The sequence below is a fragment of the Triturus cristatus genome, chromosome 6 (genome assembly GCF_964204655.1).
Source record: "Triturus cristatus chromosome 6, aTriCri1.1, whole genome shotgun sequence".
Lineage (NCBI taxonomy): Eukaryota > Metazoa > Chordata > Amphibia > Caudata > Salamandridae > Triturus > Triturus cristatus.
In genome coordinates this window covers 1,346,011,716-1,346,033,605 of record NC_140589.1, presented here as the reverse complement: position 1 = coordinate 1,346,033,605, position 21,890 = coordinate 1,346,011,716, and the positions used below count along the sequence as shown (strand labels likewise).

The following is a 21,890-nucleotide window of genomic DNA, read 5'->3' as shown; positions in this document are numbered from 1 at the left end:
AGTTGATCATAATGAGCTCTATCATAACGAGCCAATGGGGCTTGTGTATTGGCAATACGCCAGTGGTTAGCAGCTTGTGTGGCAACCCTTTTGCCGGAAGCCTCCAAGAGTTTAGACTCTTGTCTGGGGGCGGCGTGTCTCCGGTTGTTAAGGAGTTCGCCCGCTTTCTGGCATTTGATACGACTAGTGAGTCTAGGGGGAGTTGCGCCTTGATGTATGCAGGATCTTGTGGCGCCGGTCTGTATTTTTTTTCTATTCTGGGGTTGAGAACCCTGGCCCTGACAGGGTCTTTAAAAACCTCATTGGCATGCTTTATCACTCCCTTAATCACGGGTAGAATGTGAACTGTCGTCTGCGACTGCTCAAAAGTGTCCAAGAGAAAATCCTCCTCAGGAGTGTCGGTGTGCATGGTGACGCCATGAAACAATGCCGCTCTGTTTATAAGCTGACCGAACCCTAAATGGTCATCAGGAGGGGAGGGTTTTGAGGGGTATGGAGTGGGGTCAGGAATATCAGGCATAGGGTAATTCCAGTCATCTACTGGTGCTGTGTCCGGGAGTGTAAAGGTATCAGTAAAGAAATCTGGGTCTCCCCCTCCCCCTAAATCATCATCCTGTGGAGGTGGTGTGTGAGAAGGAGATGGTAGAGGTGAAGGCGGTGGGGGGAATGGAATAGGAGGTAATGTAGGAGAGGAAGGACGTATGGGTGAAGTGGCACAGTCCTTCTTTGGAGGTGCTGGAGGAGGTGTTGTGTCCAGCTTCCTTTTCTTGTAGGGCACCGCTGTGACCGGTCCAGTTTTCGGATTTATGTTAATCCGTTTTTGTTTTGGATCAGGCCGAAAATTCCTCACTGTCCGAAGGCGGCTTTGGCGCCGACTTTGATTCGGATTTTGATTTTTGTTCCTTCTGGACTGGTTTTGGCACCGAGGATGTTTACGGGGCCGAAGAACTTTTCGGTTCCGGTGGATTTTTCGGTGCCGAAGAACCTTTCGGTATCGGTGGAGACCTCGGCGCCAAAGAACGTTTCGGTGCCGGTGGAGATGTCGGTGCAGAGTGACGTTTCGGGGCCGATGGAGATTTCGGTCTCGGAGCCTGCTTCGGTCCGAAGGTAATATAGGCACAATGACATGGTTTGCTCGAGCCCGAGCCACCTAAAGGCTGACTTTTCTTCGGTGCCGGGCCAGAGGGCGGGGCTTCTGAAGATGTTTTTGGATCACGACTGGGCCCAGGTGGCAGAGAATGGACCAATGTCTTTTTGGGTGGTGTTGGGGTAGGGGGGCTGGTACTCACAGGCTGCCCCGGATCAGAATAGTCGGCCTCGGACACGATCTGGAGATCTTCGGAGTCGTCGTCAGGGACATCCTGTGCAAAGACGTCTTCTGGTTCAGGAACCGGCTTGGCCATGATATGGCGTCGAGCTCTTCGTTCCCGGATAGTTTTCTTCGAACGGAATGCGGCGCAGGCTGGACAGCTGGATTCGTTGTGGTCTGGTGAAAGGCACAAATTACAGACCTCGTGGTGATCACTATGAGTAAGCTTTGCTCCACATTGGGGGCATTTTTTAAAAGGTGTCCTTTCCATCAGCCGCGTCCGGTCCGATGTGGATTTCGACGTCGAGTTTTCAAATTGAGAGTTGGTGTGATTGCTAGAAGTTTTCTGCTGGAGCGGAAAAAAGTTCATCCGAACCAAATGGCGGAAAAAAACAATCTGAGGATAGAGTGGATGCCCATGCGCACTGTTGTCCAGGGGAGGAGTCACCAATCTCGTGACCAAAGACTTCTTCCGAAGACAACAACAACCTGCAATCATCCACGCCCAACACCAGATGGCGATCTTATCCTTAGTGTGTGATCTGCAGCTCATATGCCTCGAACAATGGGTTACGGGTAAGTACAGTTGTAAGTATTTTTCAGAGTCCGTGCTGGGCACCAAGACCCAGCACTGGAAGCTCACCTAAGAGCAGGTGAGTAATTTCGTTTGTTACTCGGCTGATTTTTGGTGAATATTTTAAGATTTGAAAAGTCCATACTTAGAAGAAATTTCAGGAAAAAGCCAGTCAATGTTACCCTATGAGGAAAATAGAGTTATCGGTTTAAGGGTAAGTACTCGACTGGCAGAGTTGAGGTTCTGGGCATAGACTCAGGGGTCCCCCAGGGTCAGGTAGGTACAGTTGGTTCACACTCAGCAACTCTAGGGCGGCCGGGTGCAGAGAGAGTTCGGCACAATGTTATCCTATGAGGGATGGGGGGGCCTTGGTTGGTGACTGCTGACTGGAAAGCCACGCGGCTGTGGGAGCTGGGCTCCTGGTCACTTACTCAGGGAAAGTGGGGAAGTAGATAGGTGTAGAGGTTGGACTGCCAGGGCCACTCGGGCGGCTGGGTGCAGGGTGCTTTTGAGCCTTCGGGCGCTCCATTGATTTCAATGGGAAATCTCCGGTTAAGAAAAAGACTGCAAGCTCGGGGACGAGGACTCTTCAGGTGCAACCACCACTTCAAGAGGTAAGTTGGGTAGTTGGACGATAGGTAGGTACCCCGGGATTGGGCACAGGGGACCACGGGGCGCCACATGCAGGGGTGCCTTTTGGTGTTGGGAAATCTTACCCTCTGTTGATCGCGGTAGGGGGGGCACCTTGTTCTGAGGCTGCAGGCTTCTTCAGGAGTGTCGAGGGAGGTCCTTGGGTGCCGGACTCGGGGTCACAGTCGCCGTGGGGTCGTCCTCAGGGTCTTTGTTCACTCCAGCACTGGCCAGGCTTGGCTGGTGCAGAGTGTGCTGGGTACGCGGTTCCTGGTTGCTGCCAGGGATTAGAGGTAGGTTTTGAGTAGAGCCTTTACTCATGGAGACCAAGGGGCTTAGAGCCAAAAGGCTGCCAGGTCCTCCGGGGTTGGTGAGGTTGCTGGCCACAAGAGATGCCGGGTTGGAGCAGGAGCAGGTTCGAGGGTCGACAGGCCGGTAGGGCTGGGGCCAAAGCAGTTGGTATCTTCCTCTTTTTAGCAGCTGCTGGGCAGATCTTCTTTCTTCTTGCTCTTCTTTGTAGTTTTGAATCTGGAATCCGGGGAAGGAAGTTTCAGGGTGCCCCTAAATACTAGATTTAGGGGCGTTACAGGTAGGTGAAGGGCAGGGACCAATGCATCCCTGTCCTGGGGTGGGTACACCCCCTATCCTATCTCTCCTGTGGGAGGGGGGCAGTAGCCTAGTCCTGATAGGGTAGGGCTCCATATCTTCAAGATGGCGAGAGCCCGGAGATGTGCTTCACCTCGCCTCCCCCACCTCAGGGATGGGGTTGGCAGGCTGGCACATCCCCTGTCCTTATTTGGGGTGTCTGGCCAAAGCTTCCCGCCACAGTGGGAGGGGTTGCAGTGGCCTGGGGAAGCTCAGAGGCGGCATGCCTTTGAAGCTTCCCCCTGCCCATCCTGGGGGAGGAGATTTAGCACGTCGCCCAGGATGTGCATTGTTGCAGGCCCAGGATGTGCATTGTTGCAGGCCCAGGAGAGCAGGGGCTCTCCTACCCAGGGGTCCAGCAACATGTCTGCTGGGTGGCAGCCTAGGCAGCCTCAGAGCAGACGTGGATTGTAGGTTAGGTTTAAGGGCGCACCTCTAAGATGCCCTCTGGGGTGCTGTGCTGGGTACATTAAATCCCACACTGGCATCAGTGTGGGTTTAATGTGCTGAGAAGTTGGATACCAAACTTCAGTCTTTAGTGTTGCCATTATGGTGCTGTGGAGCTCATGTTTGACGAGCTCCCAGCACCATGTACTCTTAAATGGCAGCACTGCACTTCCAGTGCTCCGGAATGGACCTGGGCACTGTAGGGGCGCAGGGCTCCTGCTTCTGTGCCCACATCATTGGCATAAGGCACCCAGCTAGAGGGGTGGCTGATGTATGCCATGGCAGTGTAGGTGATGGGCATGGCACACAGGGATGTGTGTCATGTAGACTTTGTTTTTGTCTTGCACCCAAACACTCAGCCTGCAAAGGCAGTGTGTGTGTGTGTGTGTAAGGGTACAGGGCCTCTAAGGGTGGCACAAGGAGTGCTGCAGCCCTTAGAGGCCTTCCCTGGTCACAAGGCTCTGGGTACCATTTACCAGGGGCTGACATGTGGCTAGGGTTTGCAAATTTGGGGTTGGTTTTGATTTAGGTAAGGAACATAGGCCCTGGGCACCTGATTGGCAGGAGTCCAGGGCACACTCAGTCAAAGTACATTCAGCAATTCAGCAAAAAGTGGGGGCATACCATGCAAGAAAGATAGCACTTTCTCACATGGGGTAGCAGAGCGCTGGGTAGGGGCCTACCGTCCCACGTGAGGGAGACCAGGTCCGGGCCGTGATGATGGGAGACAGTAAAGCGTGCGAGGCAGTCTAGCGTGAAGGTGACAGAGGAGCTTACCGAGGAGACGACCCACCCAACCCAAGAACAAACCCCAAACATTTGACCAAAGTTTGTCACAGTAAGGAAGACCAGGGGGTTACCCTATGGCCAGTCCAATTAGAGGTCAAGATGAAGGCACCGCGGTCATGAGGCTCCGTTCAGTGGAAATCCGAACCTCACTGTCAGTCTCTCCAGCGCCTCACTACATGCCCATTCCAGTGCCAGCAACTAACAGTGTCACAGGGAAACAGGGCGTTCAGTGGCCTGTACCAGCGAGGAGAGTACAGCTTCCTTCTCCTGGTTTCGTGTGGCCCGGTCAGGTTTCTGGAGACGGGGACCCACCCACTCGTTGCCAGCCGGAGTCATTACGCTGCGGTGACAGGTTTGAACGCCCTCCTCTTGACGAGAGTGGAAGCCGCTAAATCCTGAAAGAGACTGTTGGTGGCTACGAAAGCGAATTGGCTGTGCCTCACGTGCTTTCCGGAGTATGCGCTCCTTCACATGAAAGTCATGGACGCACACCAGAATGTCAGGGGGAGGCACTGAACCTTTGCGAGGGAGGCCCACACGATGGACCCGGTCCATTTGGATGTCCATGGTTCCCTCCTCTCCCAGGATATGTTGAAAGAGCACACTAACATACGCCCGAAGGTATGTCACCCTCCCCCCCTACAAGGGATCGCCTGAATCCGGACATTGTTGCGGCAGGAGCGGTTTTTTAAGTCCTCAGCATGGGCCTGCAGGTCACGGTTTTGCTCGCTGAGGCGCAGCAGTTCCTGCTGGAGGTGATGGATCTCTTCTCTCTCTGCCAGATCATGCTCCACGAGAGTCGCCACCCGCTCCCCTATCTCATCCATGTCGCGGCGCACCTCTCGCAGGTCCGAGGCTAGCTGACAGCGCAATTCTTGGATGTCGTATTTTATGGCCGTAAAGAGCTCTACCATAAAGGCCTTCGTTGCCGAGAAGTCATCAAACTCCGAGGAACAAGACCTCTTATCCACCTGAAGCGTAGTGTGGCCAGGTTGCTTCAAAAGGAGCTCCTTAAGAGATTTCTCCCTGCGCGCTCTAGCGGCGGCCATGTTGTAGGCTACCCCCTTCCAAGTCCGCCACATCGACGTCCGGGTCGTCTACTCTATTCTCGGGCCTCTCTCCAGGAGGAACGGGCAACGGGCTGATTCACGCCAAAGCACTCCTGCAATCAACCCTCGCCACCACACTCGGCCCCGTCTAGGACAGTAGCGGCCACTCCAGGCACAGATGCAGGCCGCACTACAAAGGTTACGGGTCCGGATGACTCTCCCCTCAGGCACCTCCTACAAAGCGAGCAGACTTTGGACCCCCGCTCGCCACGGCCAAGCAGCCGCAGAAGACCCCGGCTGCCGCCGTGCCCACACTGAAGCAGCACACTTCCACTTGCCCAGCAGGCCTCAGTCCCACACCGGCGCCAGGCCACATGGAAAGGGGACCACCAGCCCGAAAAGCCCAGTCCAGAGGAGCACAGCAGAGTGGCGGAGCCGCACAGGGTCCCTAGGCGCTTGGATGGCACCAGGAACGGGGTATATTACAAGGCTTATGACTGGCGGCACCGGAGGGACAGGATCGTACGTCCTATCTCGTCGCCATCTTGGCCACACCCTTCAATCTCCTTTTTGAGCTGTGTGTCCCTCATTGGTCAACTACCACTAAATAAAGCACTTTGGGTTTACACTGAGCCCTGTACACTTCTGGGGAATCTTTGGACTATGTGTGTGGTATAACCACCTAGTGGCATACCATATACAGAGCAAGCAACCTACAGAAGGTAAGCAAACTGATTTAAAAAAAAAAAAGGTACTACTTTGCAATAATTTTGGAACCTATAGCTGTGATATGCACATTGTAATCAATGAAATTAATTCGCACTATTTTAAGACATTTTTTATAACTGAAATCAGGAGACCAAATAAACTTGCCTGTCCTTCAAATGTTTGGCTTTTACTTGAGTAATCTGTCCACTGGAAAAATCGAATACCTCTTCACTCAGCAGTTTAAGAATGACCATGTTGTTTTGGCAAAGACTTTCACTGGTCCTGCTTGCTCCCACAATGTCACTAATGAAAGTTGGCCAGTGTTTGGGCCATTCCTGTTTCAGTATCTATAAAGCAAACAAGTATACATTAAAAATTTCACCAGGAAAAGAAAAGTTGTGTTGAGTAGCTAAACAGGCACAAGCAGTAATGACATCTCCTAAAAGATTTTTCTCCCATTGAACGAGTTGATATTAGCAGCAAGCACTGGAGCTCCAGGAAGTGAACCTTGAAATACAAGGTGCAGACCACTGCTCTCCCCATGTGGCTACTGAAGGCTTTGAGTATGACCAACCACAATTTCATGCTTTCACCCAGAAGACTATGGATCAATGTAGGCCAAAACACCAGGAGGGTAGTGATGGATTGTGTAAAGATTAGACCAATTAAACGATGGTATTCACTACTTACAAAGCAGCACATAAGACACTGGTCACAGGATGTTATCAGAGCAAATTCAGCGACATTTTATGACAATGGAAAAAGTCTTACAGCACTTGACCGTTTAAAGTACTGTATCATTAAAGATTCTTCCTCAACAGGCTAGGACTCTCATAAACGTTAATATTCATGGACTAATACTTTTACCATGGCCATAAAGAACAAGTCTTCAGGTAAGTCTCCTTCTGGCAGATACTCTTAACTGCAGATTCCTTACCTTGCGTCTATCTCTAGGATCCAGAAAAGTGCTCCTGCACTCCAGCATATGGTACCATTCAACTTCGTGTCGATGCCGTTCTGCTCCAGAACGGACGTAGGCATATATGCGCCATCATACACGTTTTTCTCATGAACACCTACGCACCCTCACATGTGGAACTCAATGGCAGATTGAAATAACTAATTTTCAGATTATTAAATTGTGATTTAAAAAAAAAAATTAAAGAAGAATACCATCCACCAGAAAGAGCTTTACCAAATGCAAGTAACTGGTTCTTCTGACTGACAATTCTCACAGCAGATTCCTCACGTTGTGAATAGATACCGAAGGATTAACCTCCTGAGCTGGTGCGTCTGTGGAATGGCCTTGTCTACAAAATCCTCCAAGTACAGAGTGAGAATGATGCAGATCTCAACAAATCTGTTGAAGCAATAATGCTTCATGAACATGTACACTGATGACCATATAGCGGTCTGATAGATATCAGGGACTGAAACACCTAGTTCCAAAGCAGCAGCTGCTGCCCTGGCCCGGTAAGCCCTCAGACCGTACAAAGGCAGTTTCCAATTCCATACACAGCCAAATGAATACAACTATTCAATGAAGAATGGTCTATTTCCACACCACCCTGCCCTTTTTCACCCACAGAACCCCCAAAAAAGCTGATCTTCATGTTCCTTGGTGAAAGGAAATACCTCTTTGTATGGTCACCCCCAAAATTTTGACTAATGCCGCTGGTTCTTCTACTTGAGTGCACTTAAGCCTGCTAACCAGACCTCAGTGCTAGTGCCCTGAATATAAAAGGTGTAGGTTTAATTGGCTTGTACACAAATGGCATAAGCTAACTTACCTCTAAGTTTAGTATAGGATTTCCAGGGCCTGTAGGTTAGAGGGTCACCACAGGGACTGCAGCACTTGTGCCAGAAGGGGTGTGGCAATAGATAAAACATGGCTCCCACTCTGCCACTGTAGTCTGGAAGGGGAGTTTTAACATGCTAACTATATTGCCATTTACACCAAAGGCAAAGACCAATCCTCACCTTTTAAAGTTAACAAGCCCTAAAGCAAGGTACTTTACACTAGAATGAAATAGTTACCAGCAGGAGCAGTTTTGCAGCTTGACTAGTTTTGCGGATTCACATGCTATGCATTATTCTGCCATCTAATGGTTGGGTCAGGAACCGTAGTATTTTCTCTTTTTTACATGGCCCAGGTGGGCGTCGACATCCCACCATTTGGTGTCCTTCGTGACGTCGACGCGCTTCCTGCGGAAGCTCCCACCTTTGGTCGCCATCTTCGGATTCTTTTTTCTCGTCTTGTGTTATCTCCTTTTCAGATCCATTTAGCTATGTGTGCAGTTTAACCTCCCCCGCCCCCCCCCCCCCGGTTCATCTTTCTGGCGGAGGAGGGTGGGATCGCTACTGAATCCAGAAAAGTCTTCAAGCTGCAAAACTACACAAACCGGTAAGAAACTACAGGTTTTACAGCATGAATCTTTCGGGATTCACTATGCTGTGCATAGACTTATTAGCGGTTTGTCCATACTGCGGTGGCTGGGTGGAAGAGGAGCAATGGTTACTGAAAATGTGCTATAAGACCTTCTGTCCCACTCGCGCTTCCTTGTTCATTTCAATATCCACACAGTAGTGCTTAGTGAAGGTATGCACTGAAGACCATGTTGCAGCCTGGCAAATGTCTTGGATAGGTGTGTTTGCTAGAAATGCAATTGTTGCTTCTTTCTTCCTTGTTGAGTGAGCTTGAGCTGCTCCTTGTAACTGTTGTCCTGCCTGCTTGTAGCAGAGTTGAATTGTCTGTGCAATCCATCGTGCAGTCGTATTTTTAGTGACTGGTCGTCCCAGAAAACTGCTGGCAAAGGAGACAAAGAATGGTTTTGTTTTTCTGCACTCCTTTTTAGGTCTCGGTTAGCGAAGGCTGCGCTTGTGCAGTCTCGCTGGCAAGATTTTATGTTTTCCAGTAGTGGGGGCTTGAACCCGCCCCCATTCTCCATTGGCTGGCCTCTTAAATGCTGGTCAGCCATTGGAGAAGAGCTTTGTCTGTCAATTCAAGCCCTGTCTTTCGGATTCGGGGAGTGTTTTTTCGGTTCTCTCTTTTTTAAGCCCCGTCCCTTTTACACTGGTGGGCGTGTTTTTTTTCGGGACGTTCGTATTTATTCGTGTCTTGTTAAAACTGCCAGTGCTGAGCCCCGGCCTGCTTCAAGCCCTGCGTATACAGTAACAATGCAATCCCATGCCAAATTCGTAAGTCAGTGTCATCGATATCCTCCAGGAGCTCCTTCCCTCACTATCCCGATGGAATATACATACAGGGGCTTATTTACAAGCCCCTTACGCCACCGGTTAGTCACTTTTTCCCCACGATAAAAGTGCCGCACCGGCGGCGTAAGGGGTTGTAAATAAGCCAAGTAGATTCCACCTTCCAGATACCTACTACTTATTAAAACAATTTTGAAGGGTGGCGGAGCTGCTTACATCAACATCACAATATCCTTTTTAAACTCGTCCAATAGTACGTTTCCGGCAACGTAGTACGGTCAACCCGCTGAACTAGAATCATCAACATAATGCGAGCAAGGGTGAGATTTTACAACAGTCTTTACCTCCCGTTTTACGGCAGTGTGGCAGTTTACGACATTCGTCCGACTCTGCCCGTCTTCCGGCAGCGTGACAGTCCTCGGCAGGCTCAGCTGAAGCACTATTGGTTTCAGGGTCTTGGTGGCCTTAAACCATACCTTTTTCAGTTCCCGAGGGGCGCTGCTTCCATGAGTGTCTATGATCTGTTTAGGGACTTCTTCGGAGTCCCGGGAAGGAGGTAAGAGGCTATACACCCCCCAGCATGCAACACTACTAATGGCGAGTGACGCCAACTGGTCCAACGCTCCTGCCTTTAACGTTCACGCCTGACCTTCCCACAAACAAAGGGTGTCTGGTTAACTTGTAACCAACTACAAGCTTTGGAAGGAGCACTGCTGGCCACACCAGAGCCACATGAAAGGGGTTGCACCCCCAAACACACCAATAGAGGCTGTAACAGCTGCCGCAGAGTCTCGCGCACAGACTGCACTGTCTCAAAGGTGTGAACCGGCTATGGATGACTTCCGAAGTGAGGGGGAACTGCTCCATCCGAGGGTGGGACAAGCCAGTGTTCACCCACCTACAATTGCTGGAACGACCTCTTCTCAACTGCCACTCTACAAGTAGTTGTGGTGGGGGCAGTGGTAACTGATAAAAGGTCTGACTTCCCTGCACCTCGACTAAAGCCGACTAGGATTGCTCTCAAATTAGAAACGTATATGTTTTTATACAACATACTTTTATAATCAAATCACATTTGGTTGTTAGTTTAATTCATACTGTATAAAAAGTAAGCATATTGTAAATGTATTTATATGGCGCTCACCCTGACAAGGCATTTTCAGGGGGTAGCAGGGTACTCCGGAACCCAAAGTAATAGCAGTGGATTAGTATAGGGAAATATAAGATGTTAATTTTAGATGGTGGACATGTGGGTCTGTAAGTTTGAATAAGATAGAGGAGGGAAAGAGTTTAGATCAGAGATACTCAAAGTACGGCCCAGGGAACCCCAAGTGGCCCTCCTGACCTTTAATTGTGGCCCCCTGGTAAACAGATTATTTTAAAGAACAAACGTCCTTAGCTTAAAGATAGATAACGAAAACATTTAAACATAGACTTCAGGAAGAACTATGGATAGTCTTCCAATGTCCAGCCGGACAGAGGAACATTTATTTAGAGCAGATGCAAAAGGAATTAAAGTGAAAGCAACAAAGAGGGTGAAACACGGGCACAGTCCTGTAGCCATTCATCACTACCTTCTTTCCTTTATTCCCAGGTGATCCAATACCTCACTACGTGCCATGTTTCCTGGGATTGTCACACCACGAGCCCACTCATAAGGTCAGTCTTAACTCTTAGTGAGTGCGCGGCAACACCTTCACTGCGCCGACCGCAACTCACTGCCCACTCCGTCCGCATTAGATGGCTCCACACTCAATCCATTTATTACACCAACACAATCCTTGCAAATCCCACACTTGTGCCGCCACCCTTACACGCTCACTGGAACCTTGACACACCCCGCCCCTTGTGCCATTTTTTCTTAAAGCATAATTCGTCGTGGTCAAACATAGAGCCTTTCTAGGCATGGCGTTCAAAGTTAATAGCACATGTAAATGTAAATGTATGTGTCTTGTAAAGCGCACTGCTGCCCTGAGGCGTCCTGGCGCTGTAGACCGCTGGGGAACCTGTCCTGGCTATCCCTGTGAGATGGTCCCTCCAGGGTATCTCCAAGGTGAAACCAGGCATGCCCGGCGAATGTGGGGGGCCGTTGTGGAGATGAGGCAAGCTAATGCCCAGAGTTGCCGAGTGTGTTCCTGGTTAGAGTAGGTACCGAGGCGAGAATTATCAAGTCAGTTTTTGACACTGGTCCACAACCCTGCCGCGTCGGGAATTGAACCCTGGTCCCTGGCCAATTCTCTGCTTACGGATCTGCCGCCTCTAACCAGTGAGCCACACCTCTCCACGTACTATGCTTGACCAGTTTTTAATATGCACATGATACGCGATAGTATGATTTCGCCAAACTCACTGCGCCGTCCGTCCTTGACCATCTTCACTTAGACATCGTTTCACAGCCCTCCTTACGAACTGTGTTATTAATGTCACCTGAGTTCTTAATGCTTTCACCACGCTTGCCATTGATGCATTCGCAATCATTTGCTACTGCATGTGTCACTTTGACCTAGTCCTTTCACATATTGCCTATGAAATCACTTTTAGTCACAGACCATACATATGGTCCCCACAACTGGTAATGATGCTGACATGCAATCTCAAATCTTAAATGGGGTACCTTATGTTTTCTTCTCTCTCCCCTTTTTTCCTGTATTAATCCCACAGGCATCTAAATCAAATCAGTCAATTGTTTATTGTTTAGTCCGGAGGATGATCCCATTGCATTAGGAGCTAGGGATCGAAACGTCGATGTTTCAAACAGTACCGCAATTTATCCACTGTGTAAATTGTAATATGGTAACTGCTGGTTAGAGCTTACTTAAGATTGTACTGTATTGTAAGCTACCACTTGCTCCAAAGTTTTTGCCTGCTACTTTGTTTTCTTCTCATTTTTCATGTTTTCTTCTTGTAAGCTTGGTACAGGACTGTGCTTTCACTTTGTTTAATTCCTTCTGCATCTGCTCTAAATAAATGTTCCTCTGTCCGGCTGGACATTGGAAGACTATCCATAGTTCTTATTGAAGTCTATGTTGAAATATTTTCATTATCTATCTTTAAGCTAAGGACCTTTGTTCTTTAAAATAAGTAATCACCCGAGGTCCAAAGCTACCTGATCGGGTCCCCTTGTTAATTATACTGTGCCCCTGGTAAACAGCAGCACTGGGCTGCTGTTCACTTGACAGAGCAGGATCATCCAGAAAGCTGTGCAATAGGCATAAGGAACATGCTACTTACCAGTATGCATCTGTTCTTGGCATGTAGAGCTGCAGAGCCACACACTTAGGATAGTAGATCGCCATCTGGTGTTGGGCTCGGATGCTTGCAGGTTGTTATTGTCTTCGGAAGTAGTCTTTGGTCACGAGATAGGGGACTCCTCCCTTGGACTACAGTGCGCATGGGCATCCACTCCATCCTCAGATTGTTTTTCGCAATGATGGGAAATGGAGTTTGTAAAAATAAAGAAAGGATGTCCATGTGTAATGTCTAAGTAAGACGATGCTGGAACAGATACAGGTCCGGGGGAGGTGGGTGGGCGTGTGTGGCTCTGCAGCTCTACATGCCAAGAACAGATGCATACTGGTAAGTAGCATATTCCGTTCGAGGCATATGAGCTGCAGATCACACACTTAGGATAGACTATATAGAAGTGTCTCCCCTAGCGGTGGTCACCTGTATCAGTTGCAACAGTTTGGAATAAAGTTTTAAGGACAGCCTGACCCACAGAAGCTTGTTTGGCTTGCACGTCAACACAGTAGTGTTTAGTGAAGGTGTGTGTTGTAGACCATGTGGCTGCCTTACAAATATCTTCTAAGGGAATGTTTCCTAGGAATGCCATGGAAGCCCCTATTTTGCGTGTGGAATGCGCTCTAGGGGGAACTGTTAAGAGTGCGTTTAGCCTTGTGGTAGCATATTTGAATACGCCTGGCTATTCCGGATTTGGAAATGGGGTTGCCTTTATGTGGTGGAGAGAAAGCAACAAACAATTGTTTGGTTTTGTGGAATGCTTTGGTTCCGTCAATGTAGTAAAGAAGGGCTCTTTTAACGTCTAAGGTATGAAGAGCTCTTTCAGCCACAGAGTCTGGATTTGGGAAGAACACTGGTAGCTTGACTGATTGGTTAAGATGGAACGGAGAAATGACTTTGGGTAGGAATTTAGGATTTGATCTAAGAACCACTTTGTTACGGTGTAGCTGTAGGAATGGTTCTTGTATGGTTAAAGCCTGGATCTCACTTACCCTTCTAAGGGATGTGATAGAAATAAGGAACGCTACTTTCCATGCAAGGAACTGTAGTTCGCATTTATGTAGAGGTTCAAATGGGGGGACCCATGAGCCTTGTGATAACAATATTTAGGTTCCACACTGGAGAGGGTGGTAATCTGGGAGGAATAATCCTTTTAAGACCTTCCATGAAGGCTTTGATCGCTGGTACTTTAAATAATGAAGTGTTGTCGATTTTGTAAGTAAGCTGCTAATGCTGCTAGGTGAAGACGTATGGATGAGTACGCTAAATTACATCTTTGTAAGTAGCAAATGATGTTCTGGATAGATGCATCCAATGGACGTATATCATTGTTAGTGCAGTAATGGGCAAATCTTTCCATTTTGCAGCGTAGCAGGCTCTAGTAGTAGGTCGTCTGGCCTCTTATAATATTCATGCAGTCTGGTGGTAGGTTGAGGTAAGCGAACTCTAGGACTTCAGGAGCCAGATGGCTAGGTTCAGTTGATGTGGATCTGGGTGTCCGATTTCTCCATGGTTCTGGGTTAATAAGGACGGGGAGAGGCGCAGTTTTTGGTGTGGAACTAGAGAGAGTTCCAGCAGTGTTGTGAACCAGGGTCGACGCGCCCATGTGGGAGCTATTAGTATCAGTTTGAGAGACTGTTACCTGAGTTTGCGTACCACGAATGGAATGAGTGGGAGAAGCGGAAAAGCATACGCAAATCCGCCTGACCAGTTCATCCATATTGCATTGCCCTTCGACTGTGGGTGGGGAAACCTGGCGGCGAAGGTTGGGCATTTTGCGTTTGTGTGTGGCGAAGAGGTCTATGTCTGGTTGGCCCCATTTTTGGAAGAATGGGAGTAGGACTTGTGGGTGTAGTTCCCATTCGTGGATCTGTTGAGTTTGTCGACTCCACAGGTCGGATATCTGATTGTGAACTCCTGGAAGGTGTTCTGCTAGCAGGTATATGTTCTGGGGAATGGCCCATCTCCAAATGTTCTGTGCGAGCTGGGACAGCTGGAGAGAATGTGTGCCTCCTTGTTTTTGTATGTAATACACGGCTGTCATGTTGTCCGACTGGACGAGGACAGTTTTGTGTATTATATTAACCTGCTTGAGCGTTTTACCTTAGTAGATCAGATTAAATCACTGCATTGAGAGACCTTTATTAGCAGTGATAGTTTTTAGGGCTCGCCTGAGCCCATGCGCTTTAGCGCTGCTCTGGCGAGAGTTTCAGTATGTGGGTTTTGGAAGTGCTAACTAGTGGCTTTTTTCAGGTCTCCAGCTACAGTGCATGTGCGCCGGGCACGCACACCATTTGGCACAGCACCCAGGATAATGTGCTGCATGACTCACCACTTATAAGGTCCCAAAGGCGAGACCTATTGGCTATGCCAATGCGTGTTCCTCTATACAGTGCATTACAGCCCTTCTGGCGTCTAGTGTGTGTGTAGCGCCCTTTCTGTTCGTGGTTGTTTTTTGGAAAAATCTTGGCATTTGGATTGTTTGGTTAATGTGGAACCGAGACAAGACCTTTGGCATGAAGTGTGGGTCCGTTCTCATTACAATCCTGTCCTTGTGTATTTGTGAGTAGGGGTCCTGGAGTGTTAGCGCTTGCAACTCACACTTCATAGCGACGTGTTAACCACTAAGAAGGCTGTCTTTAGTGTGAGCATGTGCAGTGCAGCCTTGTGAATAGGTTCAAAGTGTAACTTCATCAATTGAGTTAGCACTACGTTGAGGTTCCATGCTGGTGCTGACATCCTTTGGAGGTGCAAGTCTTTTCGCTCCTTCCAGAAATCTTTTCACAACTTGGGAGGTGAAGAAACTTTCCCCTGTTTTTCCTCTTCTGTAGGCCACTATCGCAGCAAAGTGCACCCTTATTGATGTGTAGCTTAGGTTGCTTTGTAGCAGGTGCATTAAGTATCTTAGTACTGTTGATTCCCTTGTGATCTTGCGTTGCAGTTTCTCCTTGATGCACCATTGTGAGAATCTTTTCCATTTTGCTACGTAGCACTTTCTTGTGGTAGGCCTCCTTGCCTCCCTAAGTATTGCCTTGTACTTGCTGGTAGTCTGAGGTGTGCCAATTCTAGGTCTTCGGGAGCCATGCTGCTAGGCTGAGGCTGTCTGGCTCTGGGTGTAGAAGCTCTCCTTTCTGCATTGTTAACAGGTCCCTTCTTGGGAACCTGTGTGCTGGTTCTTGTGCCATTTCCACTATCTGTGAGAACCAGGACTGTCTGGCAAACTGAGGTGCTATCAGTTTTAGTGTCAGGTTGCCGATTCTGCATTCGTTGAGTACCCTGTGAATCAGTGGTATCAGGGGAAAAACGTATGCAAATGTCTTTCACCAACTTATCCATAGCTCATTCCCTTGGGACCGATGGTCTGGTTGTCTGGATGCGATGTGTGGGCATTTTGCATTCTAGTGTGTTGCAAATCGGACTATTTGCGATATCCCCCACCTCTGGAATATTTTTTTCATTTCCTGCTGGTTGATCTCCCATTCGTGGGATGCCGACGTCTGCCTGCTGAGTCGGTATGCTTCCACATGGTCTTTACCTGGGAGATGTATTGCTAGTAGGTCTATTCTTAGGGGAATAACCCATGCCCATATATCCTGTGCTAGCCCTGACAGTGCTACTGATTGTGTTCCACCTAGTTTGTTGACGTAGAACATGGCACTTGTGTTGTCCGTTTCGATTAACACGGTTTCCGTACAGCTGCTTCTGAAAGGCTTTGAAGACTAGGAACACAATTTTAAGTTCTAGGTAGTTGATGTGTCTGACCGCATCTTGCAGCGACCACAGTCTACTCACCTTGAGTTTGTTCATGTGCATGCCCCACCCAGCTGGGAGGAGTCCGTTGCGACGGTCACTGAAGGAGTTGGTTGTGTGAATGGTTTCCCCTGTGATATGTTCATCTCGGTCCCCACGCTATTTCCTGATGCACTGAGTGTGTGACAACCACTAGATCTGTTGGAACCTGCTCCTTGCGGTAAAGTTGTGTTTCCTTCAGTATCGCCAATGTTTTCTTCCTGCTAGGGAACACTTTGGCCTGTATGGTGTCGATCTCTGCCCATAAGAATATTCTGATCTGCTCCGGCTCGGTGGACGATTTTCCCAAAGGATTGAGAAACCCAGTTGGCTCAGTGTTTGTACGACCTGCTGGATGTGTTCTTGGGAGTGGCTGTATGAACTTGCTCTTACGAGCCAGTTGTTGAGGTAGGGATATACTTCTATTCCAGTCCCTTCGTAGGTGCGCTGCTACCGCCGCTAGGCATTTTGTAAACACCCTTGGTGCGGATTGGAGTCCGAATGCCAGTACCATGAACTGGTAGTAACTTTGGTCGATCACAACCCTTATTAGACGTTTGAGCTTGGGGATGTGTAAGTGCGCGTCCTTTAAATCTATATTTGCCATGTTATCACCTTGTATTTGTGGTATTACCTCCTGTAGGGAAGTAATTTGAACCTTTGAGTTCTTATGAATTTGTTCAAGAATCTCAGATCCAGGATATGTCTTAGCGTTTCGTCCACTTTGGCACGAGGAAGTAAGTTGAGTACACCACCTTGTTCCTTTGGTTGTACAGTACTACCTCTATCGCACCCTTGCTGTGCAGTTCCTTTGCTTCTAGTTGCAAGAGCGAAAGTTCCTTTGCTGAGTGAGCCTTGTTTCTTGGTTTTCTGTTTGGAGGTTGTTTTTCTTTCTCTATGCAGTATTTGTATTGTATGATGTTTAGTATCCATTTGTCTGTAGTGACCTTCCCCCACTCCTTGAGGAAGTTCTTTATACTGTCTCCTACTGGTGTCGTATGTTAGAGGGACTGTCTTTTGTGGAACGTTAGGTTTCGGGTTTTGTCTTTGCGCCCGCCCCGAGGTGTTGCTAGGGTGGGTGCTTGATTCATGGTGAAGTCACTTGGAGGAAGGTTGTTGGCCTCCTCTTAGTGTCTGTTCTCCTCAGTTTACGTACCCTCGAAAGGACTGGCCCCGTGACTGGTACTGCCAGTTCTGCTGCTGTCCCTGCTGCTGCTGACCTTGGTTGTTTCCTTGATAACCTTGTTGGAACATTTGGTGCAATGTGGTAGGCACATTGCCTCCCGTACCACCTGGTCTTCTTGCAGGTGTACCCCTTCACATCCCTCTGAACAGCAGTGCTCCCATGGATCTTGCGGTCTCGTTGTCCTTTTTGAGCTGGGTTAATTTGTCATCAACTGGTGTGCCAAACAGTTGCTTTCCGTTAAAAGGCGTGTTCAGGATGTTGCTTTGTACCTCAGGCTTGAATCCTGAAATTCTAAGCCATACGTGTCTTCTCTCGGTCTCTCCTCTCTGCAGCATCCAAGGCCGATTTTAAACATATATTTGCCATGCTTTTGCCCTCTTCTACCAGGTGAGCCGCTGTTTGTTAGTACTGGTCTGGTAGATGCTTAAGGAGTTGTCTCACTTCCTTCCAGTGCTGGTAAGCGTACCAGTTGATCAGGGCGCTGGAGTTTGCGTTGAGTCAATGGATTGCTGCATTTCTCTCCACCTTCCTCCCTGAGAGATCCATCCTTCTACTCTCCTTGCCTGGAGGTGATCCAGCATTAGTGGGCACATTGGCCCTCTTAGCAGTTGCTGCAATTATGGAGTCGGCTGGTACCGATCCTTGGATGTATGCAGGGTCCTTAGATGAATGTTTATGCTTCTCCGTTCTTGGAGTCACAGCCTTGCATACTGCTGGTTCCTCAAAGGCATCGGACTTGAGCCAGCACACTAGGGAGCATGGGCAAGAACTGTCTCCTAGTTTGTTGAGGCAGTTTCTCCAGAAGAAAACATGCCTTGGGCTTCTCTTCCATTTTCACTCCATACTTCTGTGCAGCCTTTTGGACGACCATATTGTAGATCCCCAGGTCGTCTGTCGGCGAGGGCCTCGAAGGGTAAGTGTCTACCCCTTCTTCTGGCGATTCAGTGTCGAGATCCTGCCATTCGAAGTCTTATTCCCTCGACGTAGAGTCCGGGTAGGATTGCGGATCCTAGTCACCTTCGCCCTCGAAATAGACCTAGTCATCCTGTTCCTCGACCGGTTCGGGCGTGTGGCAGTTCTGTGTATTCGTCGTCTTTCAACTTCAAGAGCGGGTTTCGGTGGGACGGTGTATTGGCTCATCTTCTCGTCAAAGTCCCTTATCCGTTGCAGGATGCTAGTAATTTCGGCCTCGAGCCTCCTTCCTCTCCATCTCGGCAGCATGTTCGGCGTCAAGGGCTGGAGCACCTCGCTTCGAGGGCATCGACATCGGGCCCTCTTTTCTCGGCACCAAGGTGTCCTTTTCGGGGGCAACCTTAGACGATCTGGGTTCGAGGGCTTTCGCCGATTGGGAGCCCTTTTCGAAGGATCCGCTCGGCTGACTGTCATTGGTTGCTGTTGCCTTCGTCGAGTGTTACCGGCAATGCTCCCTTCGAGGACTTGGCTTCACTCCTACAAGTCTTGCTCTGGGCTTTAGCTTCACCCTTTCGAGAGTTGCTAGTGTGTCTAGGGGTCGACTCCCCTCTTACCTCCTTTGACGTCTTCTTATGGACCTAGACGACCGTGCAGTCCTCTGGTCCTTCAGCGATGTGGTCTTCCTCTCCGCTGGAGAGACCGAACTCAGAGCGATGGAGGGGGCCCCTGCATGGTGTGGTTTGCCCTTCTTTGCCTCTTACTCTGAGTGGCTTGGGTGTGAACGCCGAGCAAGCGTTGCAGTCCTCGCTGTTGTGGTCTGGATGCTGGTGCTTCTGGGCGTATTTGTGGTGGCAGTTGGTGCAAAATTTTAAAGGTGTTTTGTCGATTCCAGCACTCAGGTAGCCCCCTGCGAGCACATTCTCCGTTGAACACAGATCTCGGTCGAAACCTTCTCCCTCGTGGTCCCGGTTACCTTAAATCTGGTGTAGTTGAAACTTTGATTTTCGTCGATTTTCTACTTCCAAAACTCTGGAACTCTTCGGTAACGATCCAGACCCAACAGCGGAAAAAAGAATCTGAAGATGGCTACCAAAAGTGGGAGCTTTCGCAGGAAGCACGTCGACGTCACGAAGGACACCAAATGGTGGGATGTAGACGCCAACCTTGGCCACGAAAAAAAAAAAAAAAAAATTCTATGATTCCAGACCCAACCATTAGATGGCGGAATAATGCACAGCATAGTGAATCCAGAAAGATTCACGCTGCAAAACTATTCCTACTGGAAGGTTACCATTTGATTAGCAGCATTAATCCTTTTCTGGATTCACATGCTGTGCATTAGAATATGTAGCATTTTCCCCCTCCTTGCGGTGGCTGAGGTAAAATGAGGAAGAATTAGCAAACAAGTATTGAAGTAAATTTTGTCCCACTTGAGCTTCCTTAGTCATCTGTATATCCACGCAGCAATGTTTGGTGAATGTGTGTGGGGATGCACATATTGCCGCAGCAGACATGGTGTCTATTGGCACGTTGGCCATGAACGCCAGGGTTGCACCCTTTTTCTTTGAGTGGGCCTTTGGGCGTGTGTTTATAGAGATTTTCCTGCTGAGGCATAGCATTCTTAAATTGCCTATACAATCCACTGTGCAATTGTCCCCTTTGTCACCGGTGACTGGATTGACAGATAACATAGGAGCTTACAAACTCCTTCACCTTTTGGTGCATCTGGGGCCAGTAAAAGTGACTAACTAGCCTTTCCCAAGTTTTGGTTTGCCCCAGATGTCCAGCTAGGGGGATGTCATGAGTCAAAGTTAGGAGGAACTCCCTGTGCTTCTGTGACACTACCACCCTCCTGGTGGCTCCAGGAGTGGGGTTTCTTGCCTCAGTGTACAGTAATCCCTCTTCCCAATAGACTCTGGGTACCAATGACATCTCAATTTGCTTCTGAAACAGCTTGCTGCCTCAGGCTTTCAAGAGTGGGACAGTCTTGCTGACCCTGGAACAGCTCCTCCCTAGAGGGTCCCCCTGGGCCCAAAAGTTGAACCTGGTAAGGGTCAAGCTCCATAGGCTCAGTTCCCTCTGGGGTGTCCAAGTCCTCTCCCTGTGGAGAGGGGTCCCGAGTGGTTTGCTGTACAGAAGCTGGTCCCCCAGTCCTCTTACCTTTTCTCTTTGTGGGTTGGGCCATTCTTTCAGGCTCCAACCCTACTTTTTCACCCTTGCTCTGGTTTGCAAACATACCAATTCAGAGATACCCAGCATGGCTGCATGGGTTTTTAACTCCACCTCAGCCCAGGTGGAAGTTTCCAGGTCATTTCCAAGCAGACATGCAGCTGGTAGCTTTTGAGAGACCACTACCTGTTTCAGGTCAGTAACAACCCCATCTCCCCCCCAGCCTAATGTCACCATAGCCATTGGATGATTAGTGGTAACACGGTCAGCATTGGTGACTGGGTAAGATTTCCCAATCAAGTATTGCTCAGGGGAAACCAGTGTCTCTCACCATAGTGGCACAGGCACCTGTATCCCTCAGAGCTTCTATCCTAGTTCCATTAACCCAGGGGTATTGCAAGTACTTCTTTAAGTTGGGTGGCCACAAAGCTACAGTGGCAAACTCCACTTCTTCTTCTGAAACTAGAACTGCTTCAGTGTGCATCCTGATTTGCTCTGGGCACACTGTTGATCCCATCTGTAGACTTGCCACCCCAGGTGTAGCCATACTGGTTGCCTTAGGAGCCTTGTGGTGGGGGCAATATTTATCTACAGTTAAGTGTCCCAACTTCTTACAGTTGTTACACCAGGCCGTTGTGGGATGAAAGTTCTTCCCCTATAAGGTTGAGGCACACAGGGAGCCATCCATCAAGTTAGAGGAGGACTTGTACCCCTGACTTCCGCAGATGGGCAGTGCCCATCTCCATCACAATTGGTAAACACTGATACACTGGTGAGGCTGAAAGACAGCACAGTAAACAAAAAGTGCTTGTGGCCCACCTTGAACTGCAGGTAAAGCATTTGGGCATGTAGGGCAGGAAGGAGAAAACACCTTCTACAGATCCAACACCACCATCCAGTCTTGAGGATCCCAGACAGAAAGGATGTGGTCGAAAGGTGAGCATCTTGAATTTTTCTTTGGGCAGGAAAGAGTTGAGAAGGTAAATAAACAAGGATAGGGTGGAAGCCTCAGTCATTCAGCGGAAGGATGTATAAGAAAAAAACACCCAGTCCCACTTATAAACCAGTAGCAGCTCTATGGCTCCTCTGGCCAGAGAGCCTGCGTTTGCTGGCAAAAGGAAGATAGCTGGTCCTACTAATGGTATTCCAGCATATGTGGCAGGTAAGGTGGGTAAAAAACAGAAAGCCAGGGTACAGTCTAGTTGGACAATCTGCAGCGCCATTTGTTTG

At 48.9% G+C, this 21,890-nt stretch overlaps 1 protein-coding gene across 1 annotated transcript in view; it reads right to left on the bottom strand.

The window, feature by feature from the left end:
- The window catches only part of XPO1 (exportin 1), a 908,600-nt gene that overhangs the window by 629,388 nt on the left and 257,322 nt on the right, over positions 1-21,890 (bottom strand). Inside the window, exon 7 of the mRNA XM_085612347.1 lies at positions 6,317-6,498. Coding sequence (XP_085468473.1) covers positions 6,317-6,498 — 182 coding nt within the window. The remainder of the gene's footprint in view (positions 1-6,316; positions 6,499-21,890) is intronic.